General features: G+C 35.2%; 1 protein-coding gene across 10 annotated transcripts in view; it reads left to right on the forward strand.

Moving 5' to 3' along the window:
• Nucleotides 1–19,195, forward strand: part of CHL1 (cell adhesion molecule L1 like) — a 202,911-nt gene that overhangs the window by 178,871 nt on the left and 4,845 nt on the right. For 9 of the 10 annotated variants that reach the window (XM_036869264.1, XM_036869258.1, XM_036869265.1 and 6 more), the window contains 11 exons: nt 364–465; nt 649–846; nt 2,393–2,463; nt 7,253–7,475; nt 8,713–8,828; nt 8,964–9,168; nt 9,412–9,534; nt 12,497–12,676; nt 15,981–16,142; nt 16,776–16,907; nt 18,571–18,643. In XM_036869264.1, the coding sequence (XP_036725159.1) occupies nt 364–465; nt 649–846; nt 2,393–2,463; nt 7,253–7,475; nt 8,713–8,828; nt 8,964–9,168; nt 9,412–9,534; nt 12,497–12,676; nt 15,981–16,142; nt 16,776–16,907; nt 18,571–18,643 (1,585 nt within the window). The remainder of the gene's footprint in view (nt 1–363; nt 466–648; nt 847–2,392; nt 2,464–7,252; nt 7,476–8,712; nt 8,829–8,963; nt 9,169–9,411; nt 9,535–12,496; nt 12,677–15,980; nt 16,143–16,775; nt 16,908–18,570; nt 18,644–19,195) is intronic. The other variant, XM_036869266.1, reaches the window with a different exon arrangement.

Consider the following 19,195-nt stretch of genomic DNA (forward strand, 5'->3'; position numbering starts at 1 on the left):
TGAGGTAATACAGTAGGGAAGGAATGTACAGATGTGAAGGAAGCTGCATTTGTTTTTTGGGTTTTTTTTTTAACATCTTTATTGGAGTATAATTGCTTTACAATGGTGTGTTAGTTTCTACTTTATAACAAAGCGAATCAGCTATACATATACATATATCCCCATATCTCCTCCCTCTTGCATCTCCCTCCCACCCTCCCTATCCATTTGAAATAGAACCAGAAGGATTGGTGAGATTTGGCAGTTCAGAGTGGAGACGGGCCCCGAAGAGAAGGGGGCTTGCAGTGTGCCTGAGTGAGGAAGTGGGATCGACAAAGGCAATGATCTGCCTTCTCCTCACCGTTATTTTTCATTATTAATCAGATGTTCCGGATCCACCAGAAAACCTTCACTTGTCTGAAAGACAGAACAGAAGTGTTCGGCTGACATGGGAGGCTGGAGATGATCACAACAGCAATATTAGCGGTAGGGATGACTTGGGATAACTGTAGTTTCCAGAGTTAAAATTAATATTAAAGCCATCAATACCACCAAGGGTGGATTATCCTTAGAACATCCTTTAAAATGTTTAATATTGTATATAAATCTTAGTATAACTTAAACATTCTCAATCCATTCGAATGTGTTTTTCTATGTTCCTACTGCCAGAGTATATTATAGAATTTGAAGGAAACAGAGAGGAACCTGGAAGGTGGGAAGAATTGACTAGAGTCCAAGGAGAGGAAACAACAGTCATGTTATCTTTGGCTCCGTATGTGAGATACCAGTTCAGGGTCATAGCCGTGAATGAAGTAGGGAGAAGCCAGCCTAGCCAGCCATCAGACCATCATGAAACACCCCCAGCAGGTATGTAAGTTCACACCTCAAGTTCCTAACAAGTTTTAGTCTGTCGCATCTTTGAACATCTCGGGGGGGGGGAAAAAAGAAAGGATTGATAACCTGGTGTAGGATTTTAGATTTCTCCCAGTAGAGAGCTTGAATAGCTCTGTAAACTTAACAGCACGCAAACTATTTAAAGTACATCAGTCTCAAAAGTCGTGTGTAAATGTTTGATAGATAGCAGGATATTACAAGGAGGTACGTGAACAAGCATTACTCTGAGTAATTTCTGATAGCTAAGTATCGTGTTAAAATCAGGTACCATAAAGTAAGTTCTAAATTGAAGTTCAGTATATAGGGAGAAAGTCAACTTTCTCTGTTTATTTTTCTCCTCATTTCAACTTTCTGAAATAAAACATTTGACATGTTATAGGCAGCTTGTTAAATTTTCATTGCATCTAATGTCATTAATTTTATCCATTTAGTGTATTTTTGTATCTCAATAGCTAAACGGATATCTAATACCTATCTAAATTCCCAAGATGCTTTTTAAACAAATTCTCAAGAATGAGCATGCTGTAGTAGTGTATACAGAATTCAAACTATAATATTGTACAAATGAGACTTATATAATGTTATAAACCAATAAAATAATGACAGTGCTGAAATTTGTATTACTGAATTGGGATGGTTATCAATGTGGTCATAGCCTGGTTTTTTTTCCTCTGGCTGAAATAAATATGCTAGGATAGAATTCTCTTTTAGGATTGAGAAAAAGCAAGGGGAGATAATAACTGAATCAGATACTTGTATGATTTTAGTATAAATTAATCTTGGCACTAAACTCCATATTTAGCCCTTTTTTATGAAATGGATCCATCTGAATATATTTCATGGGCACATTAACTGCTGTTTCCTATTTGATGCCCCTAAAACTTGGCTGTTGATATTAATACATGATCTTTAATTTTATTCACTTAGAGGCAAATATTCACAACAAAATTTCTAACAATAATTCTAATAGAAAAGGTAAAGCAGATTTAAAACTTAAAATGTATATTTAAATAGTGGGTTTAGATTTTTAAAAGTAGGTTTAAAATTTAAAGAGCAGGGTTAAAATGAAGACAGGTAAAGAAAACCTTCCACTCTCCATTGAATAATAATTATATCACTCCATGAACACGATTTTACTCCCTGAAGTAAAATATATATTTAAAAGCTGCCTTATGTGAGGTGATAGATGTGTTAACTAACATTATTGTGGTGATCATTTCACAATATACACATATAAATATTATATATATGTGATATATATACATTCTAAAATCATTATGTTGTACACCTTAACATAATGTTAACTTACACAATGTTATATGTCAATTATATCTCAGTACAGCTGGGGAAAAAAAAAAAAACTGCCGTAAATCTTTTTTCAAACTGGGCCAGATAGAAATAAACAAATATAATCAAAGTTTTTAAAAATCTGTTTTTTTGTGGGAGGAGGGATGATATGATGATTTATCTATGGACCACACAGTGGGAAAAAGTAATTTTAATACTTGTAATTTTTCAGCTCCAGACAAGAATCCACAAAACATAAGGGTTCAAGCTTCTCAACCCAAGGAAATGATTATCAAATGGGAGGTGAGGATTCTTTATGTGTTATTTATTACCTTTGTGTGTTTTTCCTTTTTTTAGGTCCACATGCTAAGTATAATGATAGAATAATATCTTTTAAGAAAAAAGGGCTAAGATTTGTATATTTTATAAATATATTTTATTTGTATATTTTAAAGATCATCATGATTAGAATGTTGTGAAATAGAGTTTAACAGTGGTAGATAATTTAAGAAAGGTTACACAGGTTGATTTCGTTATAATCGATCCCCCAAGGTTTACAATTCCTAATATTTTTATTACCAATATTCTAAATCCTCTCCCATTCAAAAAAATACTGAAAGTCTTTCAGTAAATTTTGGTACATGGGCTAATAAAGATTATTCGTATCAAAAGGATGACTCGCAAGGAATAGTCACCACTTACTAAGCACTATTAGGAATTTTGCTTACTCATTTCACATTCTGAGAACAATGTTGTCAAGAGAGCATCATTAACACTGTGTTCTAGATACAGAAACGGAGGTCCAGGCTGATAGACAGACTGGCCCATCACCACACAACTAGAAATCAACAGAGCTAGGATTTCAACATGAATATCTTTGGATTTCAAACCCTACTCATTTTCTCTTTATATACGTCTCTGTTAAAAGTTACTAAAATAGACCTTCCTCCTTGAATTTGGCATAACATCTTATATCTGCTCAGGTGACTTTTTTTTTTGAATGTCATTTCTAAATTTCTTCTGTAACAGTGGAAAGCTGTTTTCCCCCCTCTATTATTTTGACATGTTTGATGAACAAGTATTTTAACTTACTTGAAAGTAGACTGCCATCCAAAGATTCTGATTAATAATAGTTTTCCGGCATTGAATTCATTGAATTTTACAAACATTTTTGAATGTATGCTGGAATATATTAGTTTATTTCCACACCTCATTTCAGATGTGATTTTTTGAAGAATGTACAAAGTTTGATTTCCTTTTTTCTTTATCATATATTGGTCTTATATGATAACATTGCCCATACCTGCAAAATATGTAGTCAATAATTTTATGTCAAAACTAACCCTTTATTCCCATTTCAGTGAAATTAAGTTTTACAAATTTGAAAAAAAATTGGTAATATACAGAAACTAAATATATTCAAGAATATTTTAATTTTCTTGACTATGTGGCCATAAATAGCTGCTACCACATTGTCCTGATGATTATTTAATTTAGAATTTGAAATTATGTTAGTATCTGATTCTTTTAGAGTATGTTATCTTCTTTTAAATTCCATGGAAATTTCTGTAAGAGAGATGATATAACTGATTGATTAGATGACAGTAATAGTGTATAATTACCAGGTCAGATGCTCAGAGAAGTATACCATTTTCCACTAACGTTAGCTCCGTAATCCTCACCACTCCTCTGGGAGGGCTACAGTAGCTCCATGGTATCAGCATTACATTCTGTCCAGAGAAGCTGGGACTATCAGTTTAGTGACCTTATCCAGATGCCATAACCTGAGTCAGTAATGAAAAGAGGGCAGGAATCTGCAGTCCTTCTTACTGATCATCTTATTCATAAATCACTCTTCCCAACCCCCCACGCCCCCCCCCCCCCCCCCCCCCCCCCGCCAAAGATACATAAGACTGATTACTAATGCTCTCTTCTTGGAAGAATGGGATTATACCATGAAAGTGTTTACAGTTTGTCTTTGAAGAGTAAATGACATGTAATTTAGTAATTAATTGACCAGAGGAAGAAAGTACTCAGAGAGATTTGGAACTATGTTGACAATTACATTCATAATATATTCCATTGTGTTTCATATCATTTTGAAATATCAGAGATCTAACAACTATAAGCACAACCAGTGAAGTTTAAGTACATTTACTCATCAGTTACTGTTTTGCATCGATTATCCTGTAAAAAGGAGTTAAATGCCAGATAATTCCCCAAGTTGACAAGCGCACACTGTGAACGTATTACCAGGTCCCATCCAAAGACTGACTCACAAAATAATTCCTGTCTACAAGATAATGACCAGAGAGAAGCAATTTGTTTAAAAAAAAAAAAAACAACTTTCACAAAAGGGTTAAATAGAAACAGACTAGTTGTCCCTAATTTTTGTTTGTTTTGTTTTCTTTTTAGCATTAAATATGAATAAAAGTAATGTATTATGAGGTCCTTGGTTTATTTATGGCAATTAAAAAAAAGTCTTTGTTCTCCTGGAATGTATAATCTAGTTGGAGAGACAGACAATAAGCAAATACATGAGAAATAAAACAATACCATTTTGAAAAATTCAATGGAGGAAAATAATATACAGACTTTTGTATGTAGCTTGTTAATGAATATGCATTTACTCATTGAATGGGTGAACTTTATATTACAGTCAAAAATGAATTTCAGTTTATTTTATTTAGCTCATGTTCTATTATATATGAATTATCTTTAAAATGTGTCACATTTAATATTAAGGATAGAAATTTTTTTTAAATATAATGTATTAAATTTGAACTTACTGATAGAACTAATCTTTTTAGTTAGCATTATCTTCTAAGATTCACTTCTCTTGTATTAGGTAGGTCATGACTCACCCACACGTTTTAAGTGTGAAAAAATGATAATATCCTATCCCTCAAAACAGAGAAAAAGAGCCCACTGCACCCTGATTGGTTAAATAATTATACCATGATGAGTTTTGCTTGACTTTTCCCTGTGTTCTTACGTGTAAATGTATTTATGTTAAATTTGAACTTCTATAAAATAGCAAGTTTCTAATCTCAAAGACTCCAGAAAACAGACGAACAAAAACAAAGCAAAAACAAACAAAGAAAACCCAATTCACTAATGTTTGGGAAATAGGAACTGCTTCAGTTACCTGATTATATGATCACAGCCAAGTTGTTTCACTACCAAAGGACGTAGGATTTATTATTTCTACTGCAAGTATAATAAGAAAATCCATCACCTTTAAAATGAATTTAGGCAGTACAGAAAATCTGTCCAGTTTCTAGATGACTCATTGTAACCTTGCTTTGTTGATAGATCTCTTTGACAATACGATAGAAGTATAGTTTTGCTCTAGAAAATTATACATAGAAAGTTTTCCTAACAGTTTCACGGCTTTTCAGATCCTTTGAAGGGCACTCATGGACCCCATCTAGAGATGCCTAGCCATCAAGTTAAGAACCTATTTTATAGAGATTCCTTCCTTCCGAGCAGCTTCAGGAGCGGAGGGAAGGCTGGTGGTCTTTCCCCACCACTCACATCCCTGGCTCCGTATTGCTCCTCTGGTCTGTTATCTTTGGTGGGGGCCTATTTGAGAAATTGCTGAGGTTTTGTTGTCCACTGTCTGAAAGCCAAATACAAAGTATTCCTGCAGTTTCTTTGGGAGCCTAGGCACCAAGGAGGCTGGCAATTTAGGTAAGATTTTTCTTAAAAGTGTTGCCTATGGTGGCACAGTTAGTTTTAAATTTTTCCAGAGAGCTTTATCAAATGTAACTATTTTTCTTGAAGCAAAACATGTGTAAATTGAATCATAGTATTTGTACACATTTATTGTCAGTTGGGACTGAAGGAAATTGTAATTGCAGATTGTAGTATGGAACTAAAAGCTTGTGGCCTGATTTATCCGGGCAATGCTAAAGCCTCTGGTGAATTTATATCTATATGAGAGTAGAAAATATCTTGGGGCAAAACTTGGAAAGCAAAACATAAACAATGACTATGAAAATCTCAGAAAGTTTTTGTTTTGATATTTTTTTCCTCCTAGCTAATTTAAGTATTCACCCTGGAATAGGCATAGACTTGAAATTATTTTGCTGATGTAGTGCTATACTTTCAACTTAATTCCATCCAATCCCTCTAATAAGTATTTTAGTAAAGTAGACTGAGTCCAGAAGCATTGTAAATTCTGTAAGAACACTATATATGATATTATTGAATCACTTGCATATACAGACAAAACTACTGTTTATATAAGTGACCCTTATAAATCTATGACTAAAATCACATTTTTTATGTATTCTATATAATTGATTCACTTAAATGCACATTCCCATTTTTATGATATTAAACAGATGGTTTAAATCACATTGATGTTTTTTGAATTAAAGTACTGTTCGATTAAAAACTGGAGTGGAAATAACCAATTTCCTATATGAGAAATTCCTCCACTATATATTTCTATACAGCAAAATAAAGTGGAGGGTGGGGAGTGCTTTCTTGTAAAAGAATAGAAAGAGAATGGGCAAGGAGCTGGGGAAATATTTTATTGTAGAGAGGAGTACATCTTCTGGATGCTAATGTATAAAAATGCATATTATCCAAAAATATTTACTTGCTCTCTCTCTTCTCTTGGAAGGAAGATGGATGGAGTCAGTTACAAAGAGTTCTGACTGAAAAGCCATGGAAAAAATCCTATGTACATCCATGGACTTCATGGCCATGTCCTTTTTATTTCTGCAACTTCTCTGAGAGTGAAAAAAAAAAAACCCACAATATAGAACAAAGTGTAAACAAAAGCTAAAACCCTCTGTGGAATTTCTTAGTAAATTTTTTCGTATGTGAACTGTTAGGCATAATCCAGGCATCTAAATTGTGAGAGTCTCTACTTGGGGAGGTAAGGGAGTAACTTTCAAGGTTAAATTTACAGAATGACAACATTTTTCACAAGTATTTCCAAACCAAAGAGCGGGATTGAAGATCTCCCAAGAAATGATATCTTTATTGCAGAGTTTCTTGGGCCATTTAGGGTGGCTTCTCTGTCTCTGACTCCAGCATATCTGTGATCACGTGGGATGAGTCTGGTCTTCTGTTTTAGCCTTTGAAACCCATGGAGCAGAATGGACCTGGACTGGAGTACAGAGTGACCTGGAAACCACAGGGCGCCCCGGTGGAGTGGGAGGAAGAAACAGTCACAAACCACACCCTGCGGGTGATGACATCTGCTGTCTATGCTCCGTATGATGTCCAAGTCCAAGCCGTCAATCACCTGGGCTCTGGCCCTGAGCCTCAGTCAGTGATCCTCTATTCTGGAGAAGACTGTAAGTGGCGCATCTGAAACCCCAAGTACTTCAAGAATCGTTTCTCTCAAGTATATTACACTCTGTCGATGAATATTTTTGAGCAACTACTGCATGCAAAGTGGATGTACTAGCTGTAGGAGATAAAAAGACATATAACACACAGTTTCTACTCCAGGGTTGACTGCAGGAGAGTTGATCAGTATAGGGTGGTAAGGAAGAATGTTGAAAGGTTTAATTTTATTCAGTTTCCCAAAAAAGCTATTTCTATAATGAAAATCGAAGGCTTGGAATCAGCAGTGCCCACAGTTAAGCAGCATAACTGTCATAAGGTTTCCAATCACATCTGCCCTTACTTGTCAAGGACTTCCTAACAGCTGCCTGCTGTCGCACCCTGGCCTCAGAGCTGGAGCCTTCCTAACGGAGATGAGGTGCACACCCAGATTTGCATATAGAATCTCACGTGCGCGTGCACGCACACACACACACAGAGTTTTGAGGTACTGGTGATATGATCTTATTATTAAATATTTATACCATAATAACAGCTGCAAATAAATTATTGGAAAAAGGAAAGACTGCATTCCAAATCTCTGCACGGTAGGAGTTATTCTCATTGTTCTTGCGGTATCCAAAGTAATATTTCGATCCAAGAATAGAAGGTCTAGTTCACCTGCTACCTAAATTCTCACTACACAGGACTTCTCACTGTGAACTAATATATTAGTCTTGGCTGCGGTGGGTTTGGTTTATTCGTCTGTAGTTAGCTCCCCTGTAGAATGGGGATAATAATACCACTTTATAGGGTTGTTCTAAGAATGATGTGAACCAATCCAGTATAGGCCCTCAGCACAGTGTCTGACACACAGAATATGCTCAATTAATGTCAGCTCTTCTTATTAATATTAGATTAATCAAACTCCCCAGTAATTTTAGTTATATTATTAGTCTAGCTCACGTTTCCACAGGCAGATGCCCAGAGAAGATTTTACTGGCCACTGTTTCCAGTTACATTGCCCACACTGTATCCATCTGAAGGGGGGGCTTTTCGCAGTGTGGTCCAGGCTCTCCTCTTCTCTAGAAACCGATTTGGACCCTGAAACTCTTCTGTAATGAGAAACTCTTGGTTCCATTTGGAATTGATTCGAGACAAGTGTTTTCCTCAGATTACAAAACATGAAAGATCACCTTTTGGAAATGACCCTAATGATCGTGCTTGGAGATTACTGAAAGCTAATCCTTCTCATGTGCTTAACAGATCCTGATACAGCTCCGGTGATCCATGGGGTGGATGTGATAAACAGCACATTAGTTAAAGTTACCTGGTCAACAATTCCAAAGGAAAGAGTACATGGACATCTGAAGGGATATCAGGTTTTTATCATAGATTTTCTTCTTCTCACTGTGGAATTAATATATTTCCTGTAAATAAGAACTGATTCCAGAAGAAGCCAAAAGAGAATGTGCCACCACGGCTGATATGTTAAAGGGTTCCTATTTTCATTGCAGGTAAATTGGTGGAAAACAAAAAGTCTGTTGGATGGAAGAACATATCCCAAAGAAGTAAACATTCTGAGATTTTCAGGACAGAGAAACTATGGAATGGTTCCTTCCCTAGATGCCTTTAGTGAATTTCACTTAACAGTCTTAGCCTATAATTCCAAAGGAGCTGGGCCAGAGAGTGAGCCTTACATATTTCAAACACCAGAAGGAGGTGAGAGAATAACGATGTAGAATAACGATGTATTTAATAAATTAAATATCCAATTTTAAAATAAATAACAATTTAAAATAAATAACAAAGTAAATATCCCAATGGCCAAGACATTTCCTCCCTTATTAGTTAGTTAATCTGTACTTATGTCATATGAGTTAGCTTCTCAATTTAATAAACTGTAATTTTTTAAAAGAAATTTACCAATTTATGAGCGTCTGTTGTTGGCCTTGTGTTTTCCAGTACCTGAAAAGCCAACTTTTCTCAAGGTCATCAAAGTTGATAAAGACACTGCCACTTTATCCTGGGGACTACCTAAGAAATTAAATGGAAACTTAACTGGCTATCTATTACAGTACCAGATAAGTAAGTACATATTTGAACTGGATTTGCCTAGTAATGTTTCATTTTTTCTGGTTGCGTATTTGGTTTACCATGCTGAGAATCCAATTCATGGTTTGTAAGCTGGCATACTTCCTTTACAGCACAGGGGTTTGTAAACCGCCTGGCACACCAAATCCAGCCTGCTGCCTGTTTGTATAAAGAACGTTTTATTGCAACACGGCCATGTCCACTCACTTAAATTTGTCTATAGCTGCTTTCTCACTAAAGTGGCAAAGCTGAGTAGTTGCCCCAAAGATTGCATAGCCCACAAAGGCTAAAATATTTACAATCTAGTCCTTTTCGGAAAGGTTTGCCAATTCCTGTTTTAGAAGAAAAGCAGTATGTTAATAGGTACCAGAAAACATGCATTTAATACGTATATATAAGAGGCCTTGAGCATTAGGAAATACGCAAAGAAAAAAGTTAATGATGTAGTGGAGATTCAAAGCACACTAACTTCCACACTACACTGCCTGTTATGTCTCTGGTGCATGTTTCCAATCTCAACCCTGCATATATTTGTATTTGAGAATCCTCTATTGGTAGCCCAGTGGTACGGTCATGTAATATTGACAGAACCAAGGAGTTGTCTTTGGACCATTACCCTAGGCTCTCCCCCTATGCTGCTGTGCCATTAGGGTAAAAAAAAATAATGTTTAGATGAAATCAGCTCATTTTAATCATAACACCTCCCATCTTCAATAGTTTTCAAATCTAGGCATCATCTCAAAATGGAAATTAGGGGACTGAGCTCATAGAAAACATTTAAACTTTGAAGACATGAATTCCTAAACAATAAAAACACCAGGACTATAGAAACCCAGTCTACACTGCTTGCAAAAGTCAACTTGATATAGCCTTGAACTGCCATCAGTCAGTTCAAGGCTTGCAGCAATTCAGGTCAGGTACCAGCTTTAGCTTCTGATGGCCTATTCTGTTTTAGGTACCTATGATTAAATGGATACAGCCATAACCCTAATAGAGGCGGCATTTTAGCGTCTTTGAGTGTTTGGTATATAGCAGGATCAGTAAGTACAAAGAACTCTCCCTGCATTTTTTTTCATTAAAACAGGAAATCTATGAGGTATGTACCATCACTACTTTATGGATGAGAAGCATATAGAGCTCACTTACAGAGAGCTGTGCAGTAAAATAAGTGTTACAAAAGGATTCAGACCCAGCTCAGTCATTCTAGATGCTGAACTGTAAAGCCTACACTATTCCATGAACTGGATTTCAAACATGTAGATAGCAGTGAAGAAATATTTGAAGACTTTTCAAATGTCACTTTGTTTGATAAAGATATGCCTTATCTTTATCCTCCTAATGAAGAAACTCAACATTAAATTCCAACCTTCATGTTGATCTGTATATAATCTATAAATTTATTTTTAAAACAAGTTCTTAGAATATATAGAGAAAAGGCTGAATTAGTAACAATTGCAGTGGTTACTGTACTACTTGATATGTGGATTTTTTAATAAAATGATATAATTATATACTTATTCTGCTCTCTATTAATATTAAGTGACAGAAATATTTTTAGGTGGCTTATATATTTTTGCGGCCCTTATATGTTCTAAATAGTTGTTGAGTATGTATATGAGAGCTCTCTCTGTACTTTCCTGAATTCTTACGTTGATTGTGGTAGTTGTTCAATTGATTGGTGGTATTTTACAGGAATGCTCTCCAATAATCTACAAATGGTGATTATTTAACTTTCTTCTTTCCTGTGTTTGGATTATTAGTTTCTTTTTCATTTCCATTCATATCATTGCATTAAATAGACCAATGGAGGCATTTTTATGTTAAAGAGTAAATGTCTTTTTTGATGGTCTCTTGGACAGAGTCAAGAGTGTTTATCCTAGTCGTTTTCTTACCACTAATGGCTGCACAGTTTTGGAAATACCATTTCATCTCTTGGATTATTCTTATGGCAATTTTACAGTACTTTGTGCTCTTGCACAAATATCATGATCTTGCTATGTGGCAGATTCTTTGAAAGGCACTATCTAAATCATCTTTTTCTGTATATCACTTTACATAGTGCTTAGTATACAGTAGATATTTAAAAATATGTAATTTACCAGTTTCTTGAATCTACATATGTGAGTACTTATTTGGTGCCACATATTAAACCAGAAACTATAGAAGACTCATGTAAATTATTGTCCAAATTATCATACCAGAAGGAGATTAAAAAATACTTAAGGTGGGCTTCCCTGGTGGCGCAGTGGTTGAGAATCTGCCTGCCAATGCAGGGGACACAGGTTCGAGCCCTGGTCTGGGAGGATCCCACATGCCGCGGAGCAACTAAGCCCGTGAGCCACAATTACTGAGCCTGCGCGTCTGGAGCCTGTGCTCCGCATCGGGAGAGGCCGCGACAGTGAGAGGCCCGCGCACCGCGATGAAGAGTGGCCCCCGCTCGCCACAACTGGAGAAAGCCCTCGCACAGAAACGAAGACCCAACACAGCCAAAAATAAATAAATAAATAAATAAATAAATAAAAAAGCAAAGCATTTTCAGATTCAATTTAAAAAAAAAAAAAAACTTAAGGATACAATGAAAATATAATAATGGGGGAAAGTTCATCATTTTAAATAGGTGTGGTAAAGCTGGAGTGATTTTCCAGTACGGCATAGTGATTAAGAACATGGGCTCTGGAGTTAAAAGGCTGTAGTTTGGATTCAAATCCCAGTTTGCCAGTTAGTGGCTCTAGGTCTAGGCAAGGTGTTTATTGTTGCTAGACCTTAATTTTCCCATGTATAATACATCATAATAATTACATCTACCTCAGAGAATTAAGTAAGTTGATAGCTCTGAATAATTAAGATAATATCTTGCAGACCACAGCATACATAGAAGCAAAAATAAGAGACAACCTAACTTGAATGGTTAAGGCTGTGAAATTTGAGCCGTTGATATGCCTGTTTATTTCTGTAGTAAATGACACCTATGAGATTGGAGAACTAAATGATATCAACATTACAACTCCATCAAAGCCCAGCTGGCGTCTCTCAAACCTCAATGCAACTACCAAGTACAAATTCTACTTGAGGGCCTGCACTTCAAAGGGCTGTGGAAAACCCATCACTGAGGAAAGCTCCACGTTAGGAGAAGGGAGTAAGTACAGGAGGTTTATGCATGCTATGTTTTAAACTGCTCTGAAAGGACTGCGCCATGCTAGTCACTGTAAATTAGAAATGATTGTGATCTCAATCTGTCTGACCTTCTGTTTTCCACTGACGTAGAGAATTTATTTATCTTGTTTCTAAAGTTCACATTGACTTAATGTATGAACTTCTACACATCAGTAATCAAACTATAGCCTTAGTGTATATAAGGTCAGGAACTATAATTTTGCTTAATTAAAATAGGGGGATATAAGGTCAAAAAGTTACTCGTAAGATTAGTAGAGGGGTATTTTTCTTTTGGAAATGTTTCTACACAGGAAAATATTTGCCTCTTGCACTGGTAGACATTTTGCAACACTGATCTAATACATTTCACCTTCATGTCATGACTCATATATACATTGATTCATATATCAATTTTCTTTTACTCTCTACTGGTTGATGCCAAATAACTAGCTTGAAAATGGCTCATAAATCTCTGGTTTCATTTGTACAATTCTCCTAATGCAATTGCACTTTTTTTTTCCCAACTCATGGCCATTTCCCTTCCCAAATTATTTCTCCAATTATGATTTTAGCAGTATTTTTACTAAGCTTTCTATGTTATCAACAGGGCATCAGGAGAGAAAATAAGAAGGTAGAACAAGAAAGGGAAATGGATTGGAGGAATGGATATACACACTAATGAGTTTAAAAAGAGGGCCTTGTGTAGAGTTCAAGTCGATCAGACTTAGGGGGATATTTGAGGCAGGCAAAAGGAAATGGGAGATGGTAGGAAGGGGAATGTAAATAAGTCATTTATGTGTCATATACTACGTGTCCACTGTTCTGGATGCTTTCCCAATTTTTAGACTATGGAAAAAGAAAAAATAATAATGAAGAAAATTGAATTGTCTATCATTTATAAAAGATACATAGGAAATGTATTTAAATTTGTGAATCAGTGTAAAATCAGTGTGTTTGTGTGAATGGTTATGCTGTGACCTTTGTCAGTTTGTTTCTTCCTCTTATTTTGTTCCTATTGTAGCTAAATAATGAAGAGCTTATGTTTTCCTCAGACTCCCTAAATACTCAAAACTCCCTTTTGTGGGGAAAAAAAATATATGTATATGTTCAAAATGGTTTCTCCCCAAAAACCCACAAGTTATTCCCAAGGATGAATTAGACACCAAGTGAAATGAAGAACTCATTTACTTACTCCTAAGAGGTAGATTTAAAGATGGTGATTGAAAACTTTCTAGACTAAAAGGTTCTTATTTCTCAAGAGTTCAAACGGGTATCAAGTGTTCAACACAAAGAAAATAAGTCAGAATAGTGGTAATGTAAATATGCAACTTTTGTATTTTCTAAAACAGAATTTAAGGCATGGAGAGGGTTTTTTTGTTTTTTGTTTTTTAGGACCAAGACCATAGTATGTGTCAGAAATGCTAATCCCATTCCTGCCAATTTGAAGCATGTAAGAAAAAAAATTCACAAAATTGCCTTACAGTAGTTAGGCATTCTAGTATATATGGAAATATTAGGAGAATTTGGGCTTGGTTGTGTTTATGTTTGACAAACTCTTTTCAGAGGGTAGAAAATGCTGTTTATGTGGTTTTATAAATGATGCTACATCTTTTCTGCAAATTAAAGCTATAACTAATGTGCTTGAGTGTTTTACAGCATATTTGTTCACTCTCTCATGTGTTGTAATTTGAAAATGTTTCTTACTATTATGTTTGTGCTCTTTTTCAGGATTCTGCATTTTCAGCTACTGTCCCCTTCCCTAGTTGACACTGATTTTTCTTCTATAGGCCTATCTTGCCATATTTACAGGAAAGAAACTGTAATCTCCTTCTGCCACTCAATTTCGGCATGATCTTTGAAAAAAAGAGAAAAAAATATATATATACTTCTACTGAGGAGATCCATCTTGCTATCACTAAATACTCTAAAAATGATAAGTTCTGTGCAAATTGGAATGTATTTCTGTGTATCTTTCTTCTCTTTGCATAGATGGCACATTTTAAGGTCATCTGGCATTAAGTCAGAGAGTGGGATCTGATACACAAGCATTTTTTTCCCCATCATTTTCTGGTTGTCACTCTGAGTTTCAGGTGGCTCACATTCCCTAATCTAACTGGGGGAAAAAATGGAATTCATCAGAAATATTCTTTTTTGTATCATTACTGGTTTGAATAAAACACTTGCTTTGCTCTATTTTTCAAAAGCTTGCACTACTTAATGTAACACTAAATTTCTGTTTTTCAAAGGCCAAATTAATTGTGTTTTGTTTCAATGGTGCTCAATCTTGAAGGCTTTCTTCAGCTAATATAACCAGTCTTATTTTTCCCATGGTGCCATTTTTTAACGGTCCTTGTGTTATCAGTAACTATATAATCAATTTTTACTCTGTGGTGAAAAGTTGTAACTAAATTTTAATGTGTGACACATTCTCATTTACAACAGCGTAATAACTCCTAATATTCTCAACATGGAATATATTTCCTTTTCAATATAACTTGTTAACATTTCTTGGTTTACATTTATTTTTTTGAGTTAATTCTTAGCAAAAGTATGGATCAAAAGGAAAAATATTTTAGGTATTTTGTTATAATATTAGAAATTAAATGTATTCTTTAATGACACTTGAGTCATATTTTTATCTGCTGATATTCTACAATTAATATATTGACATATTCACGTTTCTTTTGAAAAGTGTAAATTTCTCACTTTGAAAATCTCAATGCATTTCATTTAAATGTACCTGTAAACCTGCACTTTTATGTAGCTTAAGTTTCTACAGTTTTCAAATATTTAATATATGAGCATACTATGATGCTATTCCATCAATATTTATGAAGACAACCAAGGCAAAAAGAAGTAATAATACAGAGTTAAGATTTTAATGCCATGTGCTTTCACTTATAAGCCAAAATTGCCATATTCCGTCCCTGCTAGGTTTGTGAGAGTCCAAATTGCAACAGATGACATTGTATAACTTTTTTGAAGTCTGTGTTTGGTTTTAAACCATTCGTATGACCAGGCAGATTTATAGTATCAATCACTTCATTAATAAGTGCATCATCTTAAAAGGACATGAACTCAGTTCATTTCATTTACTCCATATCAGCATATTAGAAAAGAAAATCTTGAAACGTTGCTTTTCTTGATCTTCAGATAATTCAGAAACTGAGGAAAAAAATGCTAAAAAGGGCTCTCTTATTCATCTCAAATAACAATACTTTTTTACTTTTCATGTCCTACTTTTCAGTGATGACGATTCGTATGATTTAACTGTGTACGTTTCTTAGGTAAAAGTGTCGGGAAGATATCAGAAGGAGTAAATCTTACTCAAAAGATTCACCCAGTAGAGGCATTTGAGCCGGGAGCTGAACATATAGTTCGCCTATTGACTAAGAATTGGGTTGATAACAATAGCATTTTTGAAGATGTAATTGAGACAAGAGGGAGAGGTGAGAAATGAGACTCTGTTTGGAGCCATCTTAGACAATACATCTGTGTTCTGTAGATTATTTAATGTTACATACTTCCTATATTAAAGATAAAAATACGAAGTATGTTAGCTATAAAAAACAGTAGTTTCCATTTGTTTTGGCATAGCATTTTAAAATTGTCAAAATGAAGAAGTCGGAGTTATCCCTTATTGTTTTTACCAGAGTAGTTGCCTAAAAATGTCTGCTGCTAATTAACATGTGTTAATAACAGAAACTAAAAAGAAAACCACAACCAAAACCCCAGAATCTCCATAGCAATCTGCATGTAACCGAGGCAGCTTGTGCTTTTGCTTGCTTGCTGTTGCTGCTGTATTTAACTGCATCTGTCTCTACTGTCTCTCTTTGGTTTTCATCCTCAGAATCAAATGCAATTTGAGAGGGCCCTTTCTAAACAATGATTAAATGATTGATTTATCAGTATTCTCCCAATGAAATGTCCTTCAAATCACATTCCCTCTAGGGTCACTCCAAGGAAAAAATAAAATTGATGCTATTTTGTATGTTTAAAAATGTTGTTTAATTTTCCCCAGAGGGGCATAATTCCAAAGACCGTTTCTAGTGCTCAACGTGTGACTTCTCTTTGTACAACAGAATATGCTGGTTTATATGATGACATCTCCACGCAAGGCTGGTTTATTGGATTGATGTGTGCGATTGCTCTTCTCACGCTAATATTGTTGACTGTTTGCTTTGTGAAGAGGAACAAAGGTGGAAAGTACTCAGGTAAAGTTGTTTCTTAACATGACTTTGAATTTTATTAAATTCTCTTTGATTTCTAGGAGGCCATCTTCAGAGACATCTTTAATTTTTTTTTAATTACACATTTAAGTCAAATTGATTTGAGCACATTAGGTATACAGTATACTGAGAGGGGGGAAAAAAAATCCCTATATTAACTAACCAAAGGGAATACGTGTCGTCTAGAATATTATCTCTAGGTGGTTACTTGTTTTCTTGTTTCTAGTATATAAAACAGGCTCTAGGGAGACATATAATACTTCCAAGCTTCTATTTTCTATCTGTAAAATATCACAGATGTTGGGAAGACCTGTTACTAAGTCACACTCATATATTTCAATGTTTAAAGAAGGACCCATTTATAGTATGCCTCTCTACACATTCATGACCCAGAGTTGTTTTGCACTAGTCCATTCTAATAGTACTGGCTCTGCTAGTCAACTGTGTTAAACTGAACCAGTGCTGGGAATGCATTTCTTATTACCATGACATATATCAGATACACTGCCTCTTGAATTAATTAATTATTAATTAATATCTGGCTTTACTTTAATTTCATTCAGTTTCCAAATTTCTTTTGTCTTTTTCAGATATCCATGTTTTGTTGTTACTATTATTATTATTTTTGCTTAGCATTCATGATGCTTTTACACAGGGGGAAAGATTTAGATCCCAGTGCTATTCGTTTGCTGATGTTCAGATCAGTGTGAAATTCTTTACTGGCTTATGATTCATCCAGCAAATATTTTGGGGAGCCCATTATATATATTGTACAATCAAACAAGAGAATAATTTCTAAATTGTACAGTTACACAGAATTTATGCCATTATACGTGTTTTTTCTTGCTTAGACTGAATTTGTTAGGAATTAGATTTTTAATGACTAATGAATGCTCGAGGTAATTAACTGGAAACTTTAAAGAGATAGAGCATTTCCTTTTGAGTGTCCCCAACAAACTGTCATTTGTGAAATGTTGCCCTATGCAAATTCTGAAGAAGCTTCTTCAAATCGTGCCCAGAAAAGAAAAACAAGTCAGCATTTCATTTTTAGGACAACTAAGAGAAACTCTCAGGTCTCGGCAAGTAGTAGTAAAAGGTGCCATGAAGAAGGCTTTTAGTTCGAGTTTTCCTGGTAAAGTGAAGCAGGAGCCTCCTTGGCCTGTACCCCACTATGCAGAATAAATCTAATTTATTCTATGTCATGATAGACTTGAATATTCTGATTATTGAGGCAGTTTGGAGTAAGAGAGGGAGAGAACCACCAAATGATTGACTTTTTCTTAATTCCCTTTAGTTTAATGACATAGATCTGCTAGCAATCAGCTAATGACATCTTCAAAAAGTTTAGGATAGTAAAATGTATATACAGTAATTTGGTCTTCATTAAGAGACCATAATGAAGTTACGGACTCTTCCAGTACGACGTGTTGCCCACATAACACTACATTACTTGTGTGCCTATCTGCAGCAGCCTGTAACCCTGATGACAAATAAAGACAAGCCAGAGGATCCTTTTTTTATTTGAACACAGAGATAACTCTGATGGGTGATAGGTACAACCACAACAAACCTGACTTTCACTGTCAACAGCACCGTTAAATATGTCTTTAAAAATTCCTTGTATTACTCGCCTCCCCCTTTTTTTCAGTAAAAGAAAAGGAAGATCTGCATCCAGACCCAGAAGTTCAGTCAGTGAAAGACGAAACCTTTGGTGAATACAGGTAAACATTACGTTCCATTGAAAAATGTACCAAAGCACATAGTCATCAGGTTATAAGCTTACAAATATAAAAAAGTGTTTCTTCTTAACGATTACAGGACTATATTTTAATACTCCTATAAAGAATAGTCTGTTTAAAAAGAAACAAAAAAGGGGGGGGCCTTCTTAAGTGGCCCAATCAAATTTGGTAGCAGTCAGATTTCTCTGTGCCGAGGTGGAGATGTAACTGCTGTCTAGGTAGCGTGTGTGCTAGGACACTTTTCTTGAAAGGTGTTATGCAAAGGACACTATTGTTATTTAGATTGAATAGCTATATATGGAGTAGCTAAAACAGCTTGTAGTCTCTCCTCACCATGGCCATTGTGAACCCAGGTTGTGTGCAGTTTACACCCATAAACGTGTATCCTGTGCACCTACGGTGTGTACCTAAAAGGTGATTGAGTCACAGAGCATGTCCTCAAGATGAACCTAGTCTTCAGAGGAAAAAAGTATCAGTGCAAATAACTGTAATTAATGAAAGGGAATAAGAGAGCGGAAAAGGGAGCAACCATTT

The sequence above is a fragment of the Balaenoptera musculus genome, chromosome 11 (assembly GCF_009873245.2).
Source record: "Balaenoptera musculus isolate JJ_BM4_2016_0621 chromosome 11, mBalMus1.pri.v3, whole genome shotgun sequence".
NCBI lineage: Eukaryota > Metazoa > Chordata > Mammalia > Artiodactyla > Balaenopteridae > Balaenoptera > Balaenoptera musculus.